Genomic DNA, 19,634 nt, shown 5'->3' on the forward strand with positions numbered 1-19,634 from the left:
AGCTATCGCAGCCATGCCGCAGCTGGCAGACAAGAAGGCAGTGGTACGCTTTCTCGGATGGTCAACTTCCCGGGAAGTTTATTCCCAACCTTGCCTCACACACAACGGCTCTTCACCACCTGGTCCTCTAACAATTGCACGATGGCCATCTCGGGGTTGAAAAGTGCAGGCGGAAGACCCGAAAAGCGGTGTACTGGTCGGGCATCAGCGATGACATCGCCAACATGGTGTTCAACTGCACCACCTGCCAAAGGTTTCAGCTGGCGCAACCCCCGAGACACTTCAGCCCCATGGGTTGGTAACGTCCCCCTGGGCAAAGGTGGGTGTGGACCTCTTTCATGCGCTCGGCAGGGACTACGTCATTATAATTGACTATTTTTCCAATTATCCGGAGGTCATACGCCTACACAACTTGACATCATCAGCTGTCATCAGAGCATGCAAAGAAACCTTCACTCGCCATGGCATTCCGCTCACCCTCATGTCTGACAACGGGCCCTGTTTTGTGAGCCAAGAATGGTTTTCTTTTGCCACTTCATACAGCTTCACACACACGTGATGTCCAGCCCTTTGCATCCCCAGTCGAATGGCAAGGCGGAAAAGGGCGTCCATATCGTGAAGCGGCTCCTCTGCAAGGCTGCCGGATCGGATTTCTGTTTAGCCCTGCTGGCCTATTGCTCGGCCCCACTGTCCACAGGCCTCTCGCCAGCGCAGCTGTTGATGGGTCGCACCCTCAGGAGCACTGTGCCGTCCATTCACGTTCCTAAACCCGACCATGCTCCAGTACTGCAAAGGATGCGACAGCAGCGTGCTCAGCAGAAGATGGCACATGACGCTCGGGCAACTGATCTTCCTGCCCTGGCGCCTGGAGACAACGTCCGCATACACCTACCGGAGGGTGGCTGGTCGGCAACCGACGAGGTTCTCTGCCACGTGGCTCCCCGCTCGTTCCTGGTTCGCATGCCTGATGGCTCCATTCGCCAGCGTAATCGGCGGGCCCTTCGGCTGCTTCCGCGCTCGCTACGTGATCATGCACCAGTGCTACGCCCTCCTGTTGTCCCTGATGTCGACTTCGTGGTGCTTCCTGCCCCTCTGCCTATTCCTCTCTCGCCCGTGGCCAGGCCCATGCCTCAGCCGGTGGATCCTGACCCACCCTTGAGGCAGTCAACCCGAATTCGGCGCCCACCTAATTGACTGGACTTATGAGCCTGTTTGCACATTGGACTCACTGAACTGTTGTGCAATACTGTTAACCTGTTTCTTTGTCGTTCCAGGAGTTCTCTTTCGATATTTGATGATTGCACTGGTTTTGTTTGTGGTACAACCTCGTTGCTATGTATATAGTTTAGCCTCATGTACATGTTGTAAATATTGCACACATACTCAGATGCACTCAGTACACACCAATATTTATTACCATGTAGGCACATATGCTTGTGAAAAGGGGGGGGAGGGATGTCATGATATCCATATTAACATATCATGGTGCAATGACACACACACACTGATGGACAGGTAGAGGGACCAACCAACACACACACAACATCACAGCCAATCACCAGTGAGAGCACACGCACTATAAAACAGGGGACACCACAGTTCCCGCTCATTCTACCAGGAGATAGCTCAGAGCACAGAGCTCACAGCGTGCCACTCAGACATAGACCATGTGCTGAGTGCCTCACTAAGATAGTGCTAGGGCTGGGTCCACTGGTTAGCTGGTGAAGTACGAACCACAGCCAGAAGTTAATAGTTATTATTGTACAGAATAATAAAACAGAGTTGTACCATCTACAACCGTGTTGGTTCGTTTGTGTATCGGAACACCCAACACGACAGACTGCAGACCTCTCAGCTTACCATCTCGGGCAGGTGACACCCTGCCTGGTTCACAGCTCATGAAAATCCCAACCAATCTTAAACAGTGACCTGATCTGGCTGTCAGGAGCAACAGGGGGTGCTGTTTGTGTCAAATGACACCACAAAAGGTGGGGATAGAGGAACTAATCCTGGACTTTTAAAAAGGTTAACGGGCAGTCTTCACAGCACATGGAGATCATTTGAAATATCATGCGGTCACATAATTAAATCATCCATTGTAACACAATATTGAATTACACTACATCTATAACAGCCTCAACAAGTGGCTCGATGATTACCATGCTCTATTGAAAATCACCCAAAGTAGAAATGGGTGCGGCACTAAACATCCGTTTAAAAACAGGGGGGCAGCACGGTGGCCTATTGGTTAGCACAGCTGCCTCACGGCACCGAGGTCCCAGATTCGATCCCGGCTCTGGGTCACTGTCAGTGTGGAGTTTGCACATTCTCCCCGTGTTTGCTTGGGTTTCGCCCCCACAACCCAAAGATGTGCAGTAGGTGGATTGGCCACACTAAATTGCCCCTTAATTGGAAAAAATTAATTGGATACTCTAAATTTAAATTTTAAAAAAGGGGTACACAGACATGAATATTAGAATAGCTGAATTCTGGCAGGGAATTATTCACACACAATTGCTTTTTCAAATCAGAACTCAAACAAAGGCAAATGTAATTTTGCCCAGGTTCACAGTCACTGCCTCACCTTAAGCATGAAGTCCGGTGGTGTGCCCGGCCTCACTGTTGGTTTTAACACGCCATCGTGATGCGAGTGGATTAATGTTTCATCTAAATCTAAAACTAGGATTTTCCTTTTCATTTGATCTGAAAAGATAGAGGGATGGAAAAAATGGTTTCAACAATAGAAGTTTATTAACGCTTGGGTTGGTGTTCCTTTTACAAATAAAATCGCATATCCAAGAGTAATGACATGTCCGAGCTTCAGACAGATCAGAGACAACCCATCCTTTAATAAATCCGATTCAGCAACACCGGAACAATGTATAACCAAGAGCGTGCTACTAATTCTGTGGCATATATGTAGCCTTTAGCACTGGATTTTGCACCATCCTCCACATACTGCTAAAAGTTAATCGTTTTCTCTTCCCCAACTAAATACAACCAAACTGTACAGCAGCCTGGAATATTTTTCCCCAGTCGGAGGCAGCACACTTATGCACAGCCCTGTACCATAAGGTCTGACCCAAACCAAGTCACAAAGCACATCATGAGGAATTAAGGGGAATGAATTTTGCATGTCATTCGCTCTGCTCCTTACCTTCAATGCATCATATCGCTTTTGAACTATTGATATTTAGTACCCTAGCACCCAGAGGTACTCCTATTTACAGCCCTCAAACGTCAACCTATCAGCGAAGGCCATTGTGAAGCTCTACAGCTAGTCATCTAAGCCCCTAAATTTTCACTGATCAATACACCAGGCAACAGATTTCATCTCTCAGCATGCCGCAGCCTAGTTCACCAGGCTGTTCACCTGACCTTAGGGTCAGGGTTTTCTGAAGAGAGAGATATGTAGCTGAAGCTTTACTTGCCCTCAACAAGACAAATGCAAGAATGCCAAATTTCATATACCACTGGAGAAAAGGGTTATTGATTGGTTGGCAAGTCGACTCGGATTTGCCCAGATTTGCTGTGGAGAAAGCAACCAGCCCATACTTGCAAAACCCAAAACAAAATGTTGACTGTTAGATGTGATTCCAGATTTGGGAAGCACTTGCTGAACAATCTGGACTGTGCTAACAGCTACACTAATAACCAATTTAAGATGAGCAGTCGAGCTTGCAACGTTGTCCATTTACACAGGCTGGGGCTCTAGTGCATGTATCACAAAAAAGTTAGTATGCAGGTGCAGCATGTAATCAAGGCGGCTGATAGAATGCTATCCTTTATTTCAAAGGGAATTGAACATAAAATTAAGGATGTTATACTTCGGTTATACAGGGCATTGGCGAGACTGCATCTCAAATATTGTATGCAGATTTGGTCTCCTTATTTAAGGAAGGGTGTAAATGTATTGGGGCCATTCAGTGGAGGTTTACTAGATCAGGGTTTTTTAAAACTGCGGGTCGCAACACACGGATGGGTCGGGGACAGGTGTCGGGAAGGATCGGTCTTTTAAATAGAGAATGCCGGCCGCGACCGGCTCTTAAATAGAGAATGCCGGCTGCGACCGGCTCCTAAATAGAGAACGCCTGCCGCGACCAGCTTTTAAATAGAACGATGCAGTCTTCCAGCCAGAAGCGGCGACAGAGGTTACGTGGCCGGCATGTGCACTGACATCACACGCTCTGTACTTCCGTGCTTTTGGCGCAAAATCACGAGGAGAGATTCCTCCATTTTCTAGCTGCAAGCCAGCAAGGCATCAGGACTGAAGATGGATTGTTTTAAACAAAGAAACAAATGAAATCGGGAACAAAGCAGTGCAAAGATGATTTCTTGAGGTATGGCTTTAATTGTGCCCATGCAAATCAGGATGCAAAGCCCATGTGTGTTATACGAGGTCAGAATTGAACCTGGGTCCCTTGTGCTGCGAGACAGCAGTGCTAACCACTGTGAAATCATGCCACCCAGAGGACAAACCTCCTGATTTACCGGTCGCATTAAAGGAAAGCGGGCATGGGTGGCAAAGATTGGCCAGTTGATTAAAGTGGGCCCCAGGAAAGAAAGTTGAAGAACACGACTACATTGATGTCTGGAATGAGTGGATTTTCTTATGGGTTAGGTTGGACAGGCTGAGCTTGTTTCCATTAGAGTTCATACGAGCGAGAGGCGACTTGGTTGAAATATACAAGATCCTGAACAATATCGACAAGGTGAACATTGAAAAGATTTTCCCCTTGTGGTGAGTCTAGAAGTAGTGGGACACTAAAATTAGGGGTTGCTCTTATAGGACAGAGATAAGGAGGACATTTTCTCTCAGAGAGTTGTGTGAATTTGGAACTCACTGCCTCAAGGCGGTGGAAGCAGGGGTCACTGAATATTTTTAAGGCTGAGATAGATTGATTCCCATGCCTAACAAGAATCTAAGATTTTTTTAAAAATGTCCATGGGATGTGGCCACGGAGGGCATTTAAGAGTCAACCACATTGCTGTGGGTCTGGGGTCACATATAGGCCAGGAGATTTCCTTCCCTAAAAGGACATTAGTGAACCAGATGGGTTTTTACGACAATTAAAAATTGTTTCATAGTCGTCATTCGACTTTTAATTCGAGATTTTTATTGAATTCAAATTCCAGCATCTGCCCTGGCAGGATTCTAACCCAGGCCCCCAGAGCATTACCTTGGGTCTCTGGATTACTAGCCCATAAAAGGTTAAATGAAGTAGAACACAGAAATTAAAATTAAACAAGATGTGAGAAAAGGACAAGAGGAGAGGGGCCAACCGGCCACATTGAAAAGTTCATTTTTTAAAAAAATTATTTTTGTCGCCGACTTATAATAAATTTATTCCAAACTCTGGCATTAGCATATGTTCAGTGTGATTCATAAAAATTGGTCAGCCCAAGGAAACCATAATTTCTGCCTACTGCAGCAGAAACGATTAGCAAAATCAAAAACACATTTTGCAGTAGCCTACTTTGAAAAAACGTAATTCACTTTCAGCTGGAACCTCCTACCACACTCACAGGGACTGTAACTGACAACCAAGATGGAAAGTTAAGACAAAACCCAACATATTCATCACATTCCTCGCCAAATGAGTCAATACGCTAATGCATTTCTTACATTTGCCGATCACTGGGGGAACATAGTAATATTTTTCAATCACTCATTCAAAACATTGCGCATTTTGACAATTTTAAAAAGGCGGTTCCCAGCACCCAGAGATACCCCATCTGCTGTGATATGTACATGGCCCCGAGGCTTTAAGTTAAATGATCATATCCTCATTGGCAAGGGCACGGGCAATATAGGCGCATTATTGAGAGAGCTGAAGCAATGCAAAGAAAAGATGTATAAGTTAACAAATGCTGTGTCTAGCTAGTGCTTTGTCAGATGTGCGCCAGATTTCAGCAATTAATCATCTAATGTTGGATTCTTTTGACCTGCAATCTGAAACGTACAAGGATATTTCAGACTGCATAGTTCTTCCGCCAAACAGTTAAAGTGCAGCACGGTAGCAGTGGTTGGGCGGCATGCTAGCCCAGTGGTTAGCACTGTTGCTTCACAGCTCCAGGGTCCCAGGTTCGATTCCCGGCTTGGGTCACTATCTGTGCGAAGTCTGCACATTCTCCCCGTGTCTGTGGGTGCTCCAGTTTCCTCCCATAGTCCAAAGATGTGCAGGTTAGGTGGATTGGCCATGCTAAATTGCCCTTAGTGTCCATAAAGATTTGGTGGGGTTACGGGGATAGGGTGAAGATGTGGGCTTAGGTAGGGTGCTCTTTCCAAGTGCCAGTGCAGACCCGATGGGCAGAATGGCCTCCTTCTGCACTGTAAATTTTATGATCAAGGGATGCAGGTTACTTCTAAAGACCTACTGGCAAGCTACTGAATTGGGGACTGTCACACAAGTTCCCGATACAAGGCTATTTGACTAGCGATCACGAAGTGGAGAGTCCAATTGCCAATCAATCAGCATTCTCTTCCCATGCAGTATAAATTGTTGTTCCCTTTATATTTGTGAATTGTCCTGATGAGTGCAAGATGAAAAGCTTCAACAAAAAACATCCTGTTTTCAGCAATACTCAAGTTCTGTACTACTAAATACAATTCGCTCGTGTACACTCTTCCTCTCCAGGCTGTCAACAAATAAGCAATATAAAAGTCACCATTTCCAGCTGACAGCAGAATCATCACTCTCTCTTTTGCCTATAATTGAATTGACAAACCCATGGTCTACAAGGATCTTGTGATACTCCTGCCAAAATGAAGGAACCTCAAGTTACACTGAAAATGCAGAGAATTAAAAAGTTTGTTACTGTACAGCGCAATCTATGCAGGCACTGAAAAGGAAGAAATTGTCTTGTACAAAAGGCAACATTAGGTTACAGGATGAGTACTTACTTATTCTGATGTGGGAAAGAGGAGATAGAGGCAGAATGTCATAGCGAACTGTCTGGTATTGGATTATCTACAAAACAACAAACAATAAATAAAATGTTAGGCACGATTCCCTCCTGAACAAAGAGTAGTAGTAGGTGTGGACGCTGGATGTCCCTATGCTCTTGCACTCACTCATAGAATCCTTCAGTGCAGAAGGAGGCAATTCAGCCCATCTAATCGACACCAACCCTCTAATACAGCACTCCACCTAGGCCCACACCCCCACGCTATCCCAGTAACCCCACCTAACCTTTTGGACACTAAGGGGCAATTTAGCTCCTGCTCACTCCTGCTGGCTCTAATTTTGCCAGAACAAGCACACCCACTCTAATGTTCAAAATTGCTAAAGGCATAAGGAAAACACAGCAGGAAGGTTTGTTGAAAGGCCTCAATGCAAGAACATTACCAACAGGAAGAAAAAGCACCCATTTCAGCTTGAAAGGAGATGGACTGAGATCCAAGGTGGCCTCAGTAGGGTCAATGCCCTGAACGCATGGTTGGATTCTAACTTTGCAGATATTCTGCAGTTATTTTGAGAATGGTTTTGGATCACGCCCTCATTTCCCAATGTCTTATCATAGAATTTACAGTGCAGAAGGAGGTCATTCGGCCCATCAAGTCTGCACCGGCTCTTAGAAAGAGCACCCTACTTAACCCCACACCTCCACCCTATCCCCGTTGTAGCCACCTGGGTTGGCCAATTCCCGGCGTAAAATGGAGAACAGCAAAGGCTGAAGGGAAATTCAGCCAACACAGGCAAAAACTAGCAGGTGTAAGTTTACTGTGTATTAGACTCTGCAAAAGCCCAGACAGCATCGATACAAGCAGCCATCTGCATAATAATGTAGCGGCCATCTACATACTAATGAGCCATCCCCGGGAACAATCGAAACATTTGAGATAAACAAGGCCAAGCCAGACTCCTTAGCGCCAGCAGGAACCAACACAAAAGAGGTTAACGGACACCTAAAGACCGCCCATCGATTAGGGAACCGCTCCAGTATTGGAGAAATCGAACCAAGCAATTGGAACGAAGTCCAATCACTTGAAACCAGGTACAGGGTCTGCCCCAAAAGGCGGGAAGCCCCTGGGGACTATAAAGTAAAGCCCCCCAAGTTCAAATCTCCTTCTTGCCAGGGTCACTCAGCAACGTGAACCAACCCTCGACAGTGACCTGTCCAGCTGCCGCCAAAGGAATGCAAGTCTCAAGTCAACGCTCGCTACGAGATAGGTGCTCCTAGCTACCAATCCATACCAGCTTTGAATCCCGCAGACTCAGAACCCGAACGAAAGGCCATTTGTTCCCCTGACCTGGTGGGCCAGTCCGAAGCGAAGTATAGGCCTGTTAGTTATAGAAATAGCTTAGAAAGTAGAGTTTATGCATGAGTAGCGATTTACTGTGTATAATAAATGTGCTTTGATTTGAATCTTACTAATTGGTGTATTGAGTTATTGATCATTACTTGAACTTGAACCTCGTGGCAGTATCATAAAGATACCTGGCGACTCTAGAGCAAAGGTTATAAAACAGAGCCAATTGAACCAACCAAAAGTTGGCAAAACCGTAACCCTGCAACCCCATCTAACCTAAGGGCAATTTAGCATGACGAATCCACCTGACCTGCACATCTTTGGACTGAGGGGTGAAACTGGAGCACCCAGTGGAAACCCACAGGGAGAATGTGCAGACTCCGAAAAAACAGTGACCCAAGCGGGAATCGAACCTGGGACCATGGTGCGGTGAAGCCATAGTCCTAACCACTATACTACCATGCTGCCCACATGTCTTACCACGCTTCGGTTGGGATGCTATGAAGATTGGGAACCATTGCCCTCAAACCGTTCTTCAAACAAAGGTTACCAAATAGTGATCATAATGGGAACTTCACCACCTCTTTCCCCCCCCCCCCCCACTCCCACTTTCCAAAAAAGTTGATTCTGGCAACACCACTGGTCTCCGTGACTCAGCATCAAACTTGCAGCTCACTTCTCAATGCCATCACACAAGTCCACAGCAGTCCAAGTGCAGCTTACAATCAATGCCGTTAACTCATCTCACAACACCACAGCGAAAATGGCTGGCTGCTGCTTTGCAGCTGCTGCCCTGTGCATTACTACAAACATTTTAATTTTAGATTTTTTTTGTTGTTGTCCCATTCTTGACTACTGCCCCAGTTACAAATCACTTTCCAAACCAGAACGGCTCCACAATCATTCAGAATCCATTTCCAGATATGCGGTTGAACCTAAACGGAGATGGGCCAGGACAGATCTAACCCATGACAGATCTAACTCACGGTGTCCTGATTCCCAACTGTAGTGCAAGCGCAGGATTTTGCAGCCAGTACCCCAGGTCATATTGTATATCAGCAGGGAATAGAGTTGTAAATGTGCTGCGGAATCAGGGCAGGTCAGGGAGACAATGTGAAATTGATCACGAATTGTTATACTATAGCATCTTGCATAGCTTTTAGAAGATACAATGAAATTCCACAGGATCTTCTGACTACTGAATCAGACATTGAACACACAGCTGGTTCTAACAAGGCAGAAAGGGAATGTTTACTTCTTTGGGTGAGGCTCTTGAGGAGCCTCCGAAGAGAAGCAAAGAGGAATGTGGGCTTATTTTTAAACATTAGCCATAGTTGGGTTTCTTGATTAAAAGTATAATTTTTCTATCCCACTTGTTTTTCCCCATTCTAATATTGTCAGCCGCTTGGAAGGTGCTGTCGCCCACTGGGATGTATACTCAAAAGGACACCTTCTGATACTTCATGTGAGCTGTTGTTCTCCCTGCAATACGCTGCCACCACCCAATATCTGGCTGTTTGAATCTGGGCGTCACCACAGTTTATCTCTACTTGGTCCTTAGATGCACCTTTCAAGGGGCAGTTAGGAGCATAACGCAAGAAGCTGGAGCAGTAGACCCATCGACTCCATTCAATATCCCATGATTCTCTGAGACAACAAAATTCTGTCTATCTTGGCCGTACAATATATCCAACGATGAAGCATCCACTACTCTCTGGGATAGGCAATTCCAAGATTCATAACCCTCTGAGCCAATGAATTTCTCCTGATGTCAAGTCATAAACGATCTGCCCCTTATTCAGATACAGTGTCACGTTGTTCTAGATTCTCAAGCCATCTGTGTCAAGCCCCTTCAGAATATTGCATGTTTCAATGAGCTCACCTCCCAATCTTCTAAACGCCAGAGAATATGGCCCCAATTCACTTGGTTTGGCATCACTGAACAACCCGCTCATTCCATGCACCAATCTAGTGAACTTTCGCAGTGCTGTTTCCAATGCAAGTATATCATTCCTTCAATGTGGAGAGCAAAACTACTCCAGATGTGGTCCCAACAAAGTCCCATATAATTGCAGCATCTTCTCTTTCCTGTACTCCAATTCCCCTTGCAATAAAGGCCAACATGCCATTTGCCTTTCTATTTGCTTGCTGTACCTGCATGTGTACTTTGTATTCCCCATATGAGAACACAGTGTGCCCCGTACGAGAACACCCAAGTCCCTCGGAACATCAACAAGGATGGGGAAGCCCGATTTTCCATTCGGAGTGCACTCCAGAGTTTTTTTTCTTTTTTAAATAAATTTAGAGTACCCAATTCATCTTTCCAATTAAGGGGCAATTTAGTGTGGCCAATCCACCTACCCTGCACATCTTTGGGTTACGGGGACGAAACCCACGCAAACACGGGAAGAATGTGCAAACTCCACATGGACAGTGACCCAGAGCCGGGATTGAACCTGGGACCTCGGCGCCGTGAGACTGTAGTGCTACCACTGCGACACCGTGCTGCCCGGGTGCACTCCAGAGTTAGCAAGTGAGGCAGAGACTGTGCCAGCATCGAAGTACAGGTTAGCTAGATGGTTGATGGAGTACGATATGGAAACTGGATAGCCACACAGGATTAGGACTTCCCATGGGAGAATCAACAACATTGGCTGGCTGGAGTGAGAAACCAATTTCTGTGCTGCAGTTTCCATAGGATTTAATTGCAAACCCTTTTTTACCTGACCTGGGTATCTCAAATGGAAAGTATTCAATTAAACATCTCACAGTACTTCACAGGAGTATTATCAAACATAAGGCAACATAGCCTTCAAAGTACATCGAGGCTGTCAGAAAGAGAACTCAGGAAAGTCTTTATGAGGATGTTGTGAGAATATAGTGGCCCAGAAGGGTGGCATGGGGGCACAGTGGTTAGCACTGCCAGGGACCTGGGTTTGAATCCGACCATGGGTGATTGTGTGGAGTTTGTATGTTCCCCCTGTGTCTGCGTGGGTTTCCTCCGGATGCTCCAGTTTCCTCCCACAGTCCAAACATGTGCAGGGTTAGGTAGATTGGCCACCTTAGTGTCCAAAAGGTTAGGTGGAGTTACGGGCATAGGTTGCTCTTTCGGATGGTCAGTATAGACTTGATTGGCCGAATGGTCTCCTTCTGCACTGGTAGGGATTCTATGATTCCAATTTCCCATCTAACACCCCTCATCTTGGGAGCTACCTGCATGAAAAGGCAGCTCTGGGAAATGAGTGCCTTGCAGCAATTTAAAGGCATGACAGTAGTGGAAGCTAAATTTAGCCCAAAACACAGCAATTAGAGTGAGTGGCTGTTGCAGCAGTTGGTTCAGGAACCATTCCACAATGAGCTAAGCTTCCGTTCCTCTTTCTCTCGTTCCCTCGAAAACAATAAATGGGGGAAATCATAGGGGGCAATCGTAGCCTTAAGAAACTATCAGTTTTTGACGATTTACTGCACCCTTAATTGTTAGTGTTGCTTGATCCAAGGAACAATAATATTATCTGGTTCAGTCAATTTTTTTTAAAAATCCAGCAATTCAAACAGCAAACAAAAAAAAAAAGAATAATTCAAATTAACCAGCTGTGATCGAATATATTTTACATTAACGCCAAAATCAGAGGGTGGAGAAAGATTTTTTTTAAATCCAGTTATTATATAGCCCAGTTATAGATTGGTGAATTATACTGGAGCTCACATCCAAAACATTCTCATCTTTCAGTTACTGACTGATTTGCTTGAAATACTCCGATTAAGTTTTGATTTCCCCCTTTTAAAAAAGGTCAGTTACATGCCATTAGTGAGTGCCTTCTCCTCCTCATCTCCCCGCAGAAATTCACTCGTTAGTCAGCTTGTTATGCAACATGCTTTAAAATTGCTCACAGCTTAAAATGTTAACTCTGCTCATCCAATTTTCCCTACTCTTTCAGCTATTGACTCACAGTCCCACCTAATGCCACCCCACCCCCCCCTCCCCCCGCACCCCCAATACAGACAGGAAATCGGAGCTCTTTCTGATCCATGTGGCCACAGCTCACTCCAGTGACCAAACGATCCAGCGAGAGTTTCAGATCTACCTCCTCTCCCAATTCTTTCTTTGCAAACTCCCCCAAGCACAATTAAAGACTTTGGAATCTGAAGGCATCTCCAAATCTCCAGACTTTTCATTCCTCATATTATTCCCCAAGTCTTCATTGAGTGACTCAGACTCAAAGGACTAAATTGCCCAAGTTCCTGAGTGATGTCATAGGGGCACCCTCTGTGGGCAATCAGCAATTGCACTCGGCTATTTCCCATCTCAGTGAGTGCAACATTCAATACAGCCAATTTAATCCCAGACTCAAAGCATCCAGCTTCCCACTCTGCCATATGTAAATATTCACATATATAGCCACACTATATCATCCATAACACTATCCTCTGCACGTCCTTTTTCCACTGGGGCGTTGACACTATCGGGAAAACCACACTGAATAAAAATGCTTCAATATTGATGGGAGACACTCACATTGGTTGCCTCAAATAACTCCCACTGTCGTAACTCCCACTGTCGTCACAAGTGAAAAATCTCCAATCTTAATTTGGAAGATTAAAATCTCCAATCACATTGCTGGCTGGTCTCAGGTCAAATAGACATGAACGTATCACACTTTGGACCTCACCAATATTTTCTCATATTTTACTCCACCCTCTTTTTACTTGGTTACGGGTCGGTTATTTCAAACCCATATGAAATAATAAAAATCAGGTGGAAACTTGGACAGTTACCTGAAGAGCTGTTTGCACAGCTTCACAAATGAAAGCTTCTGTCTGAGTGACCGCCTTGAGGAAGCTACATCCCAAGTGGTAATACATACAATATATTGTACCTAGAAGCCCTTGGACAAAATTCCACATGTAAGGCAATTCGTAAAGCTCCAAAATCTGGGAATTCGGGGTAAATCTTGGGTATGCATAAAAAAATTTTTTTTTAAATCGCAACAGAGTAGGAAGTGGGTATTCATTTTTTAAAAAGCACAATAGGAGGGATTATCCTGGATCAGCGAGGTGGCCCGATGGCGGCGTAAAAAATGGCGCAAACCACTCCGGCGTCGGGCCGACCGGAAGTTGCGGAATTCTCTGCACTTCCGGGGGCTAGGCCGGCGCCGGAGGGGTTGGCGCTGCATCAGCCGGCGGCGATGGGACTGCGTGGGTTAGCGCATGCGCAGAACCGCCGGCGTGGTTCGGCACATGCACAGACCGGCCGCCATATTCTGGCTGCCGCATGCGCAGGGGGGGGGGGGGGGGGGGGTGTCATCTCCACTCCGGCCAAAGCAGAGTCCTACAAGGGCCGGCGTGGATGGAAGAAGTGCCCCCACAGCACAGGCCCGCCCGCAGATCAGTGGGCCCCGATCGCGGGCCAGGCCAATGCGGGGACCTCCGATGGGGCCAGATGCACCCCCCCCCCCCCCCCGAGCACTGCACCAGCCGGCCTAGCAGCCATGTCCCGCCGTGTGGGACCATGTCTAACCCACGCCTGCGGGACTGGCCGGAAACCGACGGCCGCTCGGCCCATCGGGGCCCGGAGAATTGCTGGGGGGGGGGGCCGCTGCTAACGACCCCCGACCGGCGTGGCATGGTCCCCACCCCCGCCCGAAAACTGGCGCCGGAGAATACGGCAGGCGGCATCGGAGCGGCGGGGCAGGATTCGCGCCGCCCCCCGGGATTCTCCGACCCGGCCGGGGGGGGGGGGGTCGGAGAATCCCGCCCAATAAGTATACAGTCCTGGTCACCTTATTTTTAAAAGGATATTTGAGTCACTGGAAGGGTACAAAAATTAAGATTTTCAAAGCTAATAGCAGACATGCAAGGAAAGGATAAACAGACTGGATCTTTTTCTCTTGAGAAAGTGAAGGATTGACTCAATAGAAATCTTTAAATTCATGAAAGATGGTGTGCGGTAGGCACAGAGAGAATATTTATATTTATGCGGAAGAGCAAAAATAGAGACCATCACGTCAAGATGCTCACCCAGAAACCAGACAAGAAATCCAGAAGAAATATCATACCCGAGTGGTGAGGCTGTGGAAATCGCTACAACAGGCCCAAGTGAATAGCATATGTCAGGGGAGGATATGAGTGAAAAGGAAAAAGAGGGTGATGCTGATAGATGAGCAAGGATGGGAGCGGATGAATGCTGACATGGACTCTTTGGGACCAAAAGTGTGATTGGAGATTTGTCTGTGCGCTGTCTATAGGATTTAATTCTATGAAGGGTAGGAAAGTTGCGAGTGGCATATCCCGGGAGTTAGTGTTGATAAATTACATTTAATCCAATGCAAGCAGGTCAAATTTGCGGGCAATACCAAACTAAGACGGCTAGTGGAATCAGAGAAGGCCCATCAGAAGTTACAGAATGAGTTGTCCAAACATCGAAGTGGACTGAATAAGATATTTAATGCAGGCAAATATAAAGCATTACATACTGGTCAGACAAATAGGGAACATCTATAGTCCATCAACAAGTAGTATGGAAATAATCAACAGTTACATAAAAGACCTAGGAGTTTCAGTAGAACCAGATTTACACAAGTCCAATCAATGCCAAAAAACTGCGGGACTATATTGCTAACACATTATAAATTAAAGGAAGACATACTGTACAGTGCCCCACCCAAACTACATTCCAAGCACCATGTCTGGTTCTGGTCATAAGGTCATTCAAACGCCGGGGACAGTATTAGGAATCACGGAATCCCGACAGAAGGAGGCCACTCGGCCCATCGAGTTTTCACCGACCCTCCGAAAGGGCAGCCCACCTAGGTCCAATCCCCTGCTCCAATCCCATAACCCCACCCAGCCTTTGGACATTGAGCGACAATTCAGCATGGCCAATCTACCTAACCTGCACATCTTTGGATCTTAAACTACAAGGTTACCCCCAATCTTAAGAGGTTCGAATTATGAAGTAAGATAGGAGACATTCCAGAAGTGGTCATATAAGCATTTGAAACAGCCAAATATGGAGAATGTCTGAATTAGACCGAGTAGAATATTGATTTCAGGGTTAAAGTAACAAAAGGAAAATTTACGACTGATATCAGGAAATTCTCCTCTAAGAGAAGCCAACAGAATGAATGGGCTCTGTGAGAGTAATGGAAGTCCCTCCAATAGTTCAAGAAGTAAGATATTAAATGAAAAGACGTCAGAGACATTCTGGATGGATAAGGCAATATGGCCAAGTTAACCCTCTCCTCTAAAATGATTTTGTGAATTACCTCAAGTTATACTGATCACAATCAGTGGTAAACTCATCTCTCCACTGTTACTCAAACCAATGTCTCATATTTTAAAACTAATTGGATTCTGGAAAACAGTTCTGGAAGTCTCAATCTCACCCCCCTCACTCTCCACACCCACTCCACCACTCCCCCTCCTTTGCCGCACGGCGCTTTCACTCCTTTTCCTTTCACACATCCTCCCCCTCCTGCTCCACACTGCCTCCCACTCCTCCCTCACCTGCCTCCTTCCCTCTCACCCTCCCCTACCACCCACCTCCCCCAATCCCCACTCCCTTTCCCCCCTCACCCCCCTATTCTGTCTCCCCCTCGCACTGCCGCTCCCTTGCTCATTCTCGCCTGAATCGTGCGCTCTCGCCTGTGTTTCGCACTGGTGTCCTCGCGCCTGACCCCCACCTACGAGCCCCCTCTCTCGCCTGAAACCCCGCACGCCCCCTCTTGTGCCAGACCCCTACGTGCCTGACCCCCACGCGCCCCCTCAGGTGCCCTCGCCTGAAACCCCGCACGCCCCTCTTGCGCGCCCTCTCTCGCACTCTCCCTCTCGCGCCAGACCACCGCGCTCAAACGCTCGCACCTGACCCCCACGCTCTCCCTCTCTCCTAAGCTTGAGAAGTTAGATTGGCCTTGTTGAAAGTGAACCGAACTAAAGCCCTACTCCGTTACACACACACCACACAATTCAGCTCCAACTCAAAGCTTACTGATGGTAGGTTAGATCTCAAGCACTAATGAGTCAGTCAGAGTAAAGGAGGCAGACAGAGAACCTAGTGCCATGGTGCAATGACAACAATCTCTCCCTCAATGTCAACAAAATTAAGGAGCTGGTCATCGACTTCAGGAAGCGAAGTGTCGTACCCACCCTTCTGCATCAATTGTGCAGAGGTGGAGATGGCTGGCAGCTTCAAATTGTTAGGTGTGAACATCACCAACAATCTGACCTGGTCCACCCCAGTCGACGCTACGACCAAGTACAAAAGCGCCTATACGTCCTCACGAAATTAAGGAAATTCGGCATGTCCACATTGACTCTTAATAATTTTTGTAGATGCACCATAGAAAGCATCCTAGCTGGCTGCATCACAGCCTGGTAACTGCTCAGACCAAGACGCAAGAAACTAGAGAGTTGTGAACACAGCCCAGTCCATCACACAAACCGGCCACCCATCTATTGTCGCAGTCTACACCTTGGGAAAGTGGGCAGAATAATCGAAGACCCCTCCCACCCAGGTTATTCTCTCTTACAACCGCTTCCATCAGGCAGAAGATAAAGGTCTGAAAACACACACTAACAGATTCAAAAATAGCTTCTGCCCCACTGTTTCCAGACTCCTGAATGACCCTCTTATAGACTGAACAGATCCCTCTACACATCTTCTCTACTGAGTAGTACTATATTCTCGACACTTCACCCAATGTCTATGTTTACACATTGTGTATTTATGACTATGTTTTTCATGTATGGAACGATCTGCCTGGACTGCACACATGAAAATCGATTTAAATTTGTCACATGAAAAGTTAGTCCTGACCCTTGTGCTCTCGCTCTCTCAATTCCCGTTCCCACTCTCTCTCTCTCTCTCTCTCCTTTCCCACTCTCTCTCTCTCTCTCCTTTCCCACTCTCTCTCTCTCTCTCTCCTTTCCCACTCTCTCTCTCTCCTTTCCCACTCTCTCTCTCTCTCTCTCCTTTCCCACTCTCTCTCTCTCTCTCTCTCTCTCCTTTCCCACTCTCTCTCTCTCTCTCCTTTCCCACTCTCTCTCTCTCTCTCCTTTCCCACTCTCTCTCTCTCTCCTTTCCCACTCTCTCTCTCTCTCCTTTCCCACTCTCTCTCTCTCTCTCTCCTTTCCCACTCTCTCTCTCTCTCTCTCCTTTCCCACTCTCTCTCTCTCTCTCTCCTTTCCCACTCTCTCTCTCTCTCTCCTTTCCCACTCTCTCTCTCTCTCTCCTTTCCCACTCTCTCTCTCTCTCTCCTTTCCCACTCTCTCTCTCTCTCTCCTTTCCCACTCTCTCTCTCTCTCTCCTTTCCCACTCTCTCTCTCTCTCTCTCCTTTCCCACTCTCTCTCTCTCTCCTTTCCCACTCTCTCTCTCTCTCTCTCCTTTCCCACTCTCTCTCTCCTTTCCCACTCTCTCTCTCTCTCCTTTCCCACTCTCTCTCTCTCTCTCTCCTTTCCCACTCTCTCTCTCTCTCTCTCCTTTCCCACTCTCTCTCTCTCTCTCCTTTCCCACTCTCTCTCTCTCTCTCCTTTCCCAATCTCTCTCTCTCTCTCCTTTCCCACTCTCTCTCTCTCTCTCCTTTCCCACTCTCTCTCTCTCTCTCCTTTCCCACTCTCTCTCTCTCTCTCTCCTTTCCCACTCTCTCTCTCTCTCTCCTTTCCCACTCTCTCTCTCTCTCTCCTTTCCCACTCTCTCTCTCTCTCTCCTTTCCCACTCTCTCTCTCTCTCTCCTTTCCCACTCTCTCTCTCTCTCTCCTTTCCCACTCTCTCTCTCTCTCTCCTTTCCCACTCTCTCTCTCTCTCTCCTTTCCCACTCTCTCTCTCTCTCTCCTTTCCCACTCTCTCTCGCTCTCTCCTTTCCCACTCTCTCTCTCTCTCTCCTTTCCCACTCTCTCTCTCTCTCTCTCCTTTCCCACTCTCTCTCTCTCTCTCCTTTCCCACTCTCTCTCTCTCTCTCTCCTTTCCCACTCTCTCTCTCTCTCTCCTTTCCCACTCTCTCTCTCTCTCTCCTTTCCCACTCTCTCTCTCTCTCTCCTTTCCCACTCTCTCTCTCTCTCTCCTTTCCCACTCTCTCTCTCTCTCTCTCCTTTCCCACTCTCTCTCTCTCCTTTCCCACTCTCTCTCTCTCCTTTCCCACTCTCTCTCTCTCCTTTCCCACTCTCTCTCTCTCCTTTCCCACTCTCTCTCTTTCCTTTCCCACTCTCTCTCTCTCCTTTCCCACTCTCTCTCTCTCTCTCCTTTCCCACTCTCTCTCTCTCTCCTTTCCCACTCTCTCTCTCTCTCCTTTCCCACTCTCTCTCTCTCTCCTTTCCCACTCTCTCTCTCTCTCCTTTCCCACTCTCTTTCTCTCTCCTTTCCCACTCTCTCTCTCCTTTCCCACTCTCTTTCTCTCTCCTTTCCCACTCTCTCTCTCTCTCCTTTCCCACTCTCTCTCTCTCTCCTTTCCCACTCTCTCTCTCTCTCCTTTCCCACTCTCTCTCTCCTTTCCCACTCTCTCTCTCCTTTCCCACTCTCCCTCTCCCTCTCTCCCCGGAGCCCGCACTCACCGACCGCACTTGTCTCCGGGCCGCCTCCACACACACACTCCACACCTTCACCGCCAGCCACACGAAGCTGCGGAGCCCCATCAGGAAGTATTTACTGAACATGCTGCCGAGCCCAGAGCCCGGCCGGAGTGCTGTCCTGGGCCTGGCCTAGGCCCGGAGCCGGCTGCAGGCTCCTCCGGCCGCTCTGGGCTCCGGGCCGCGCTCCCCCGCCGCCATCTTCACTTAAAGGAAAGGTGGCGGCCTCTTAAAGGCGACGCCTGCTTAATGTCGGCAGACTGCCTGCCAGAGTCTGAGAGAAATAAATACATTCCAGCAGCACCTCACTCCCTATAAAGTCACTCAGGATTGTTCAGTGTCAGGAATGACATTGTTATCCGCCTCAATATGATCTTCTGCTCTGATTTAAAGGTGCAGTCACAATTCAGGTTTCGCATCAATGGGCGCAATCTTACCAAAAAAATGGCAAAGTGTCAGTTCCGGTGAGAAAAACGGTGCAAATCCCACCGGTGACATCGGTGAGAAATCTCAAAAGAATGTCGAGCCTCTTAAACAAAGGGCGGGATTCTCCGGCTGCACCCACCCAACGACCGAAGTATCCCGCCTGAGATCAATGGACCTCAAGGGACAGGTAGAATTGAGGAAGCAACAGGGCTGCTGAAGGATTTGGACAAGCTGGGAGAGTGGGCAATGAAGTGGCAAATGAAATACAATGTGGAAAAATGTGAGGTTATGCACATCGGAAGAAGGAATTTAGGCATAGGCTATTTTCTAAATTAGGAAATCAGAAGCACAAAGGGACTTGGGAGTCCTTGTTCACGATTCTCTTAAGGTTAA

At 47.3% G+C, this 19,634-nt stretch overlaps 1 protein-coding gene across 1 annotated transcript in view; it reads right to left on the reverse strand.

The window, feature by feature from the left end:
• Positions 1-19,200, reverse strand: part of LOC140392800 (CTD nuclear envelope phosphatase 1-like) — a 40,701-nt gene extending 21,501 nt beyond the window's left edge. The window contains exons 1-3 of the mRNA XM_072478448.1: positions 18,801-19,200; positions 6,905-6,971; positions 2,585-2,703 (exon numbers count right to left, since the gene is read on the reverse strand). Of these exons, the coding sequence (XP_072334549.1) occupies positions 2,585-2,703; positions 6,905-6,971; positions 18,801-18,902 (288 nt within the window). The 5' untranslated portion in view covers positions 18,903-19,200. The remainder of the gene's footprint in view (positions 1-2,584; positions 2,704-6,904; positions 6,972-18,800) is intronic.
• Positions 19,201-19,634: the final 434 nt, after the last annotated feature.

The sequence above is a fragment of the Scyliorhinus torazame genome, chromosome 16, assembly GCF_047496885.1.
Source record: "Scyliorhinus torazame isolate Kashiwa2021f chromosome 16, sScyTor2.1, whole genome shotgun sequence".
Lineage (NCBI taxonomy): Eukaryota > Metazoa > Chordata > Chondrichthyes > Carcharhiniformes > Scyliorhinidae > Scyliorhinus > Scyliorhinus torazame.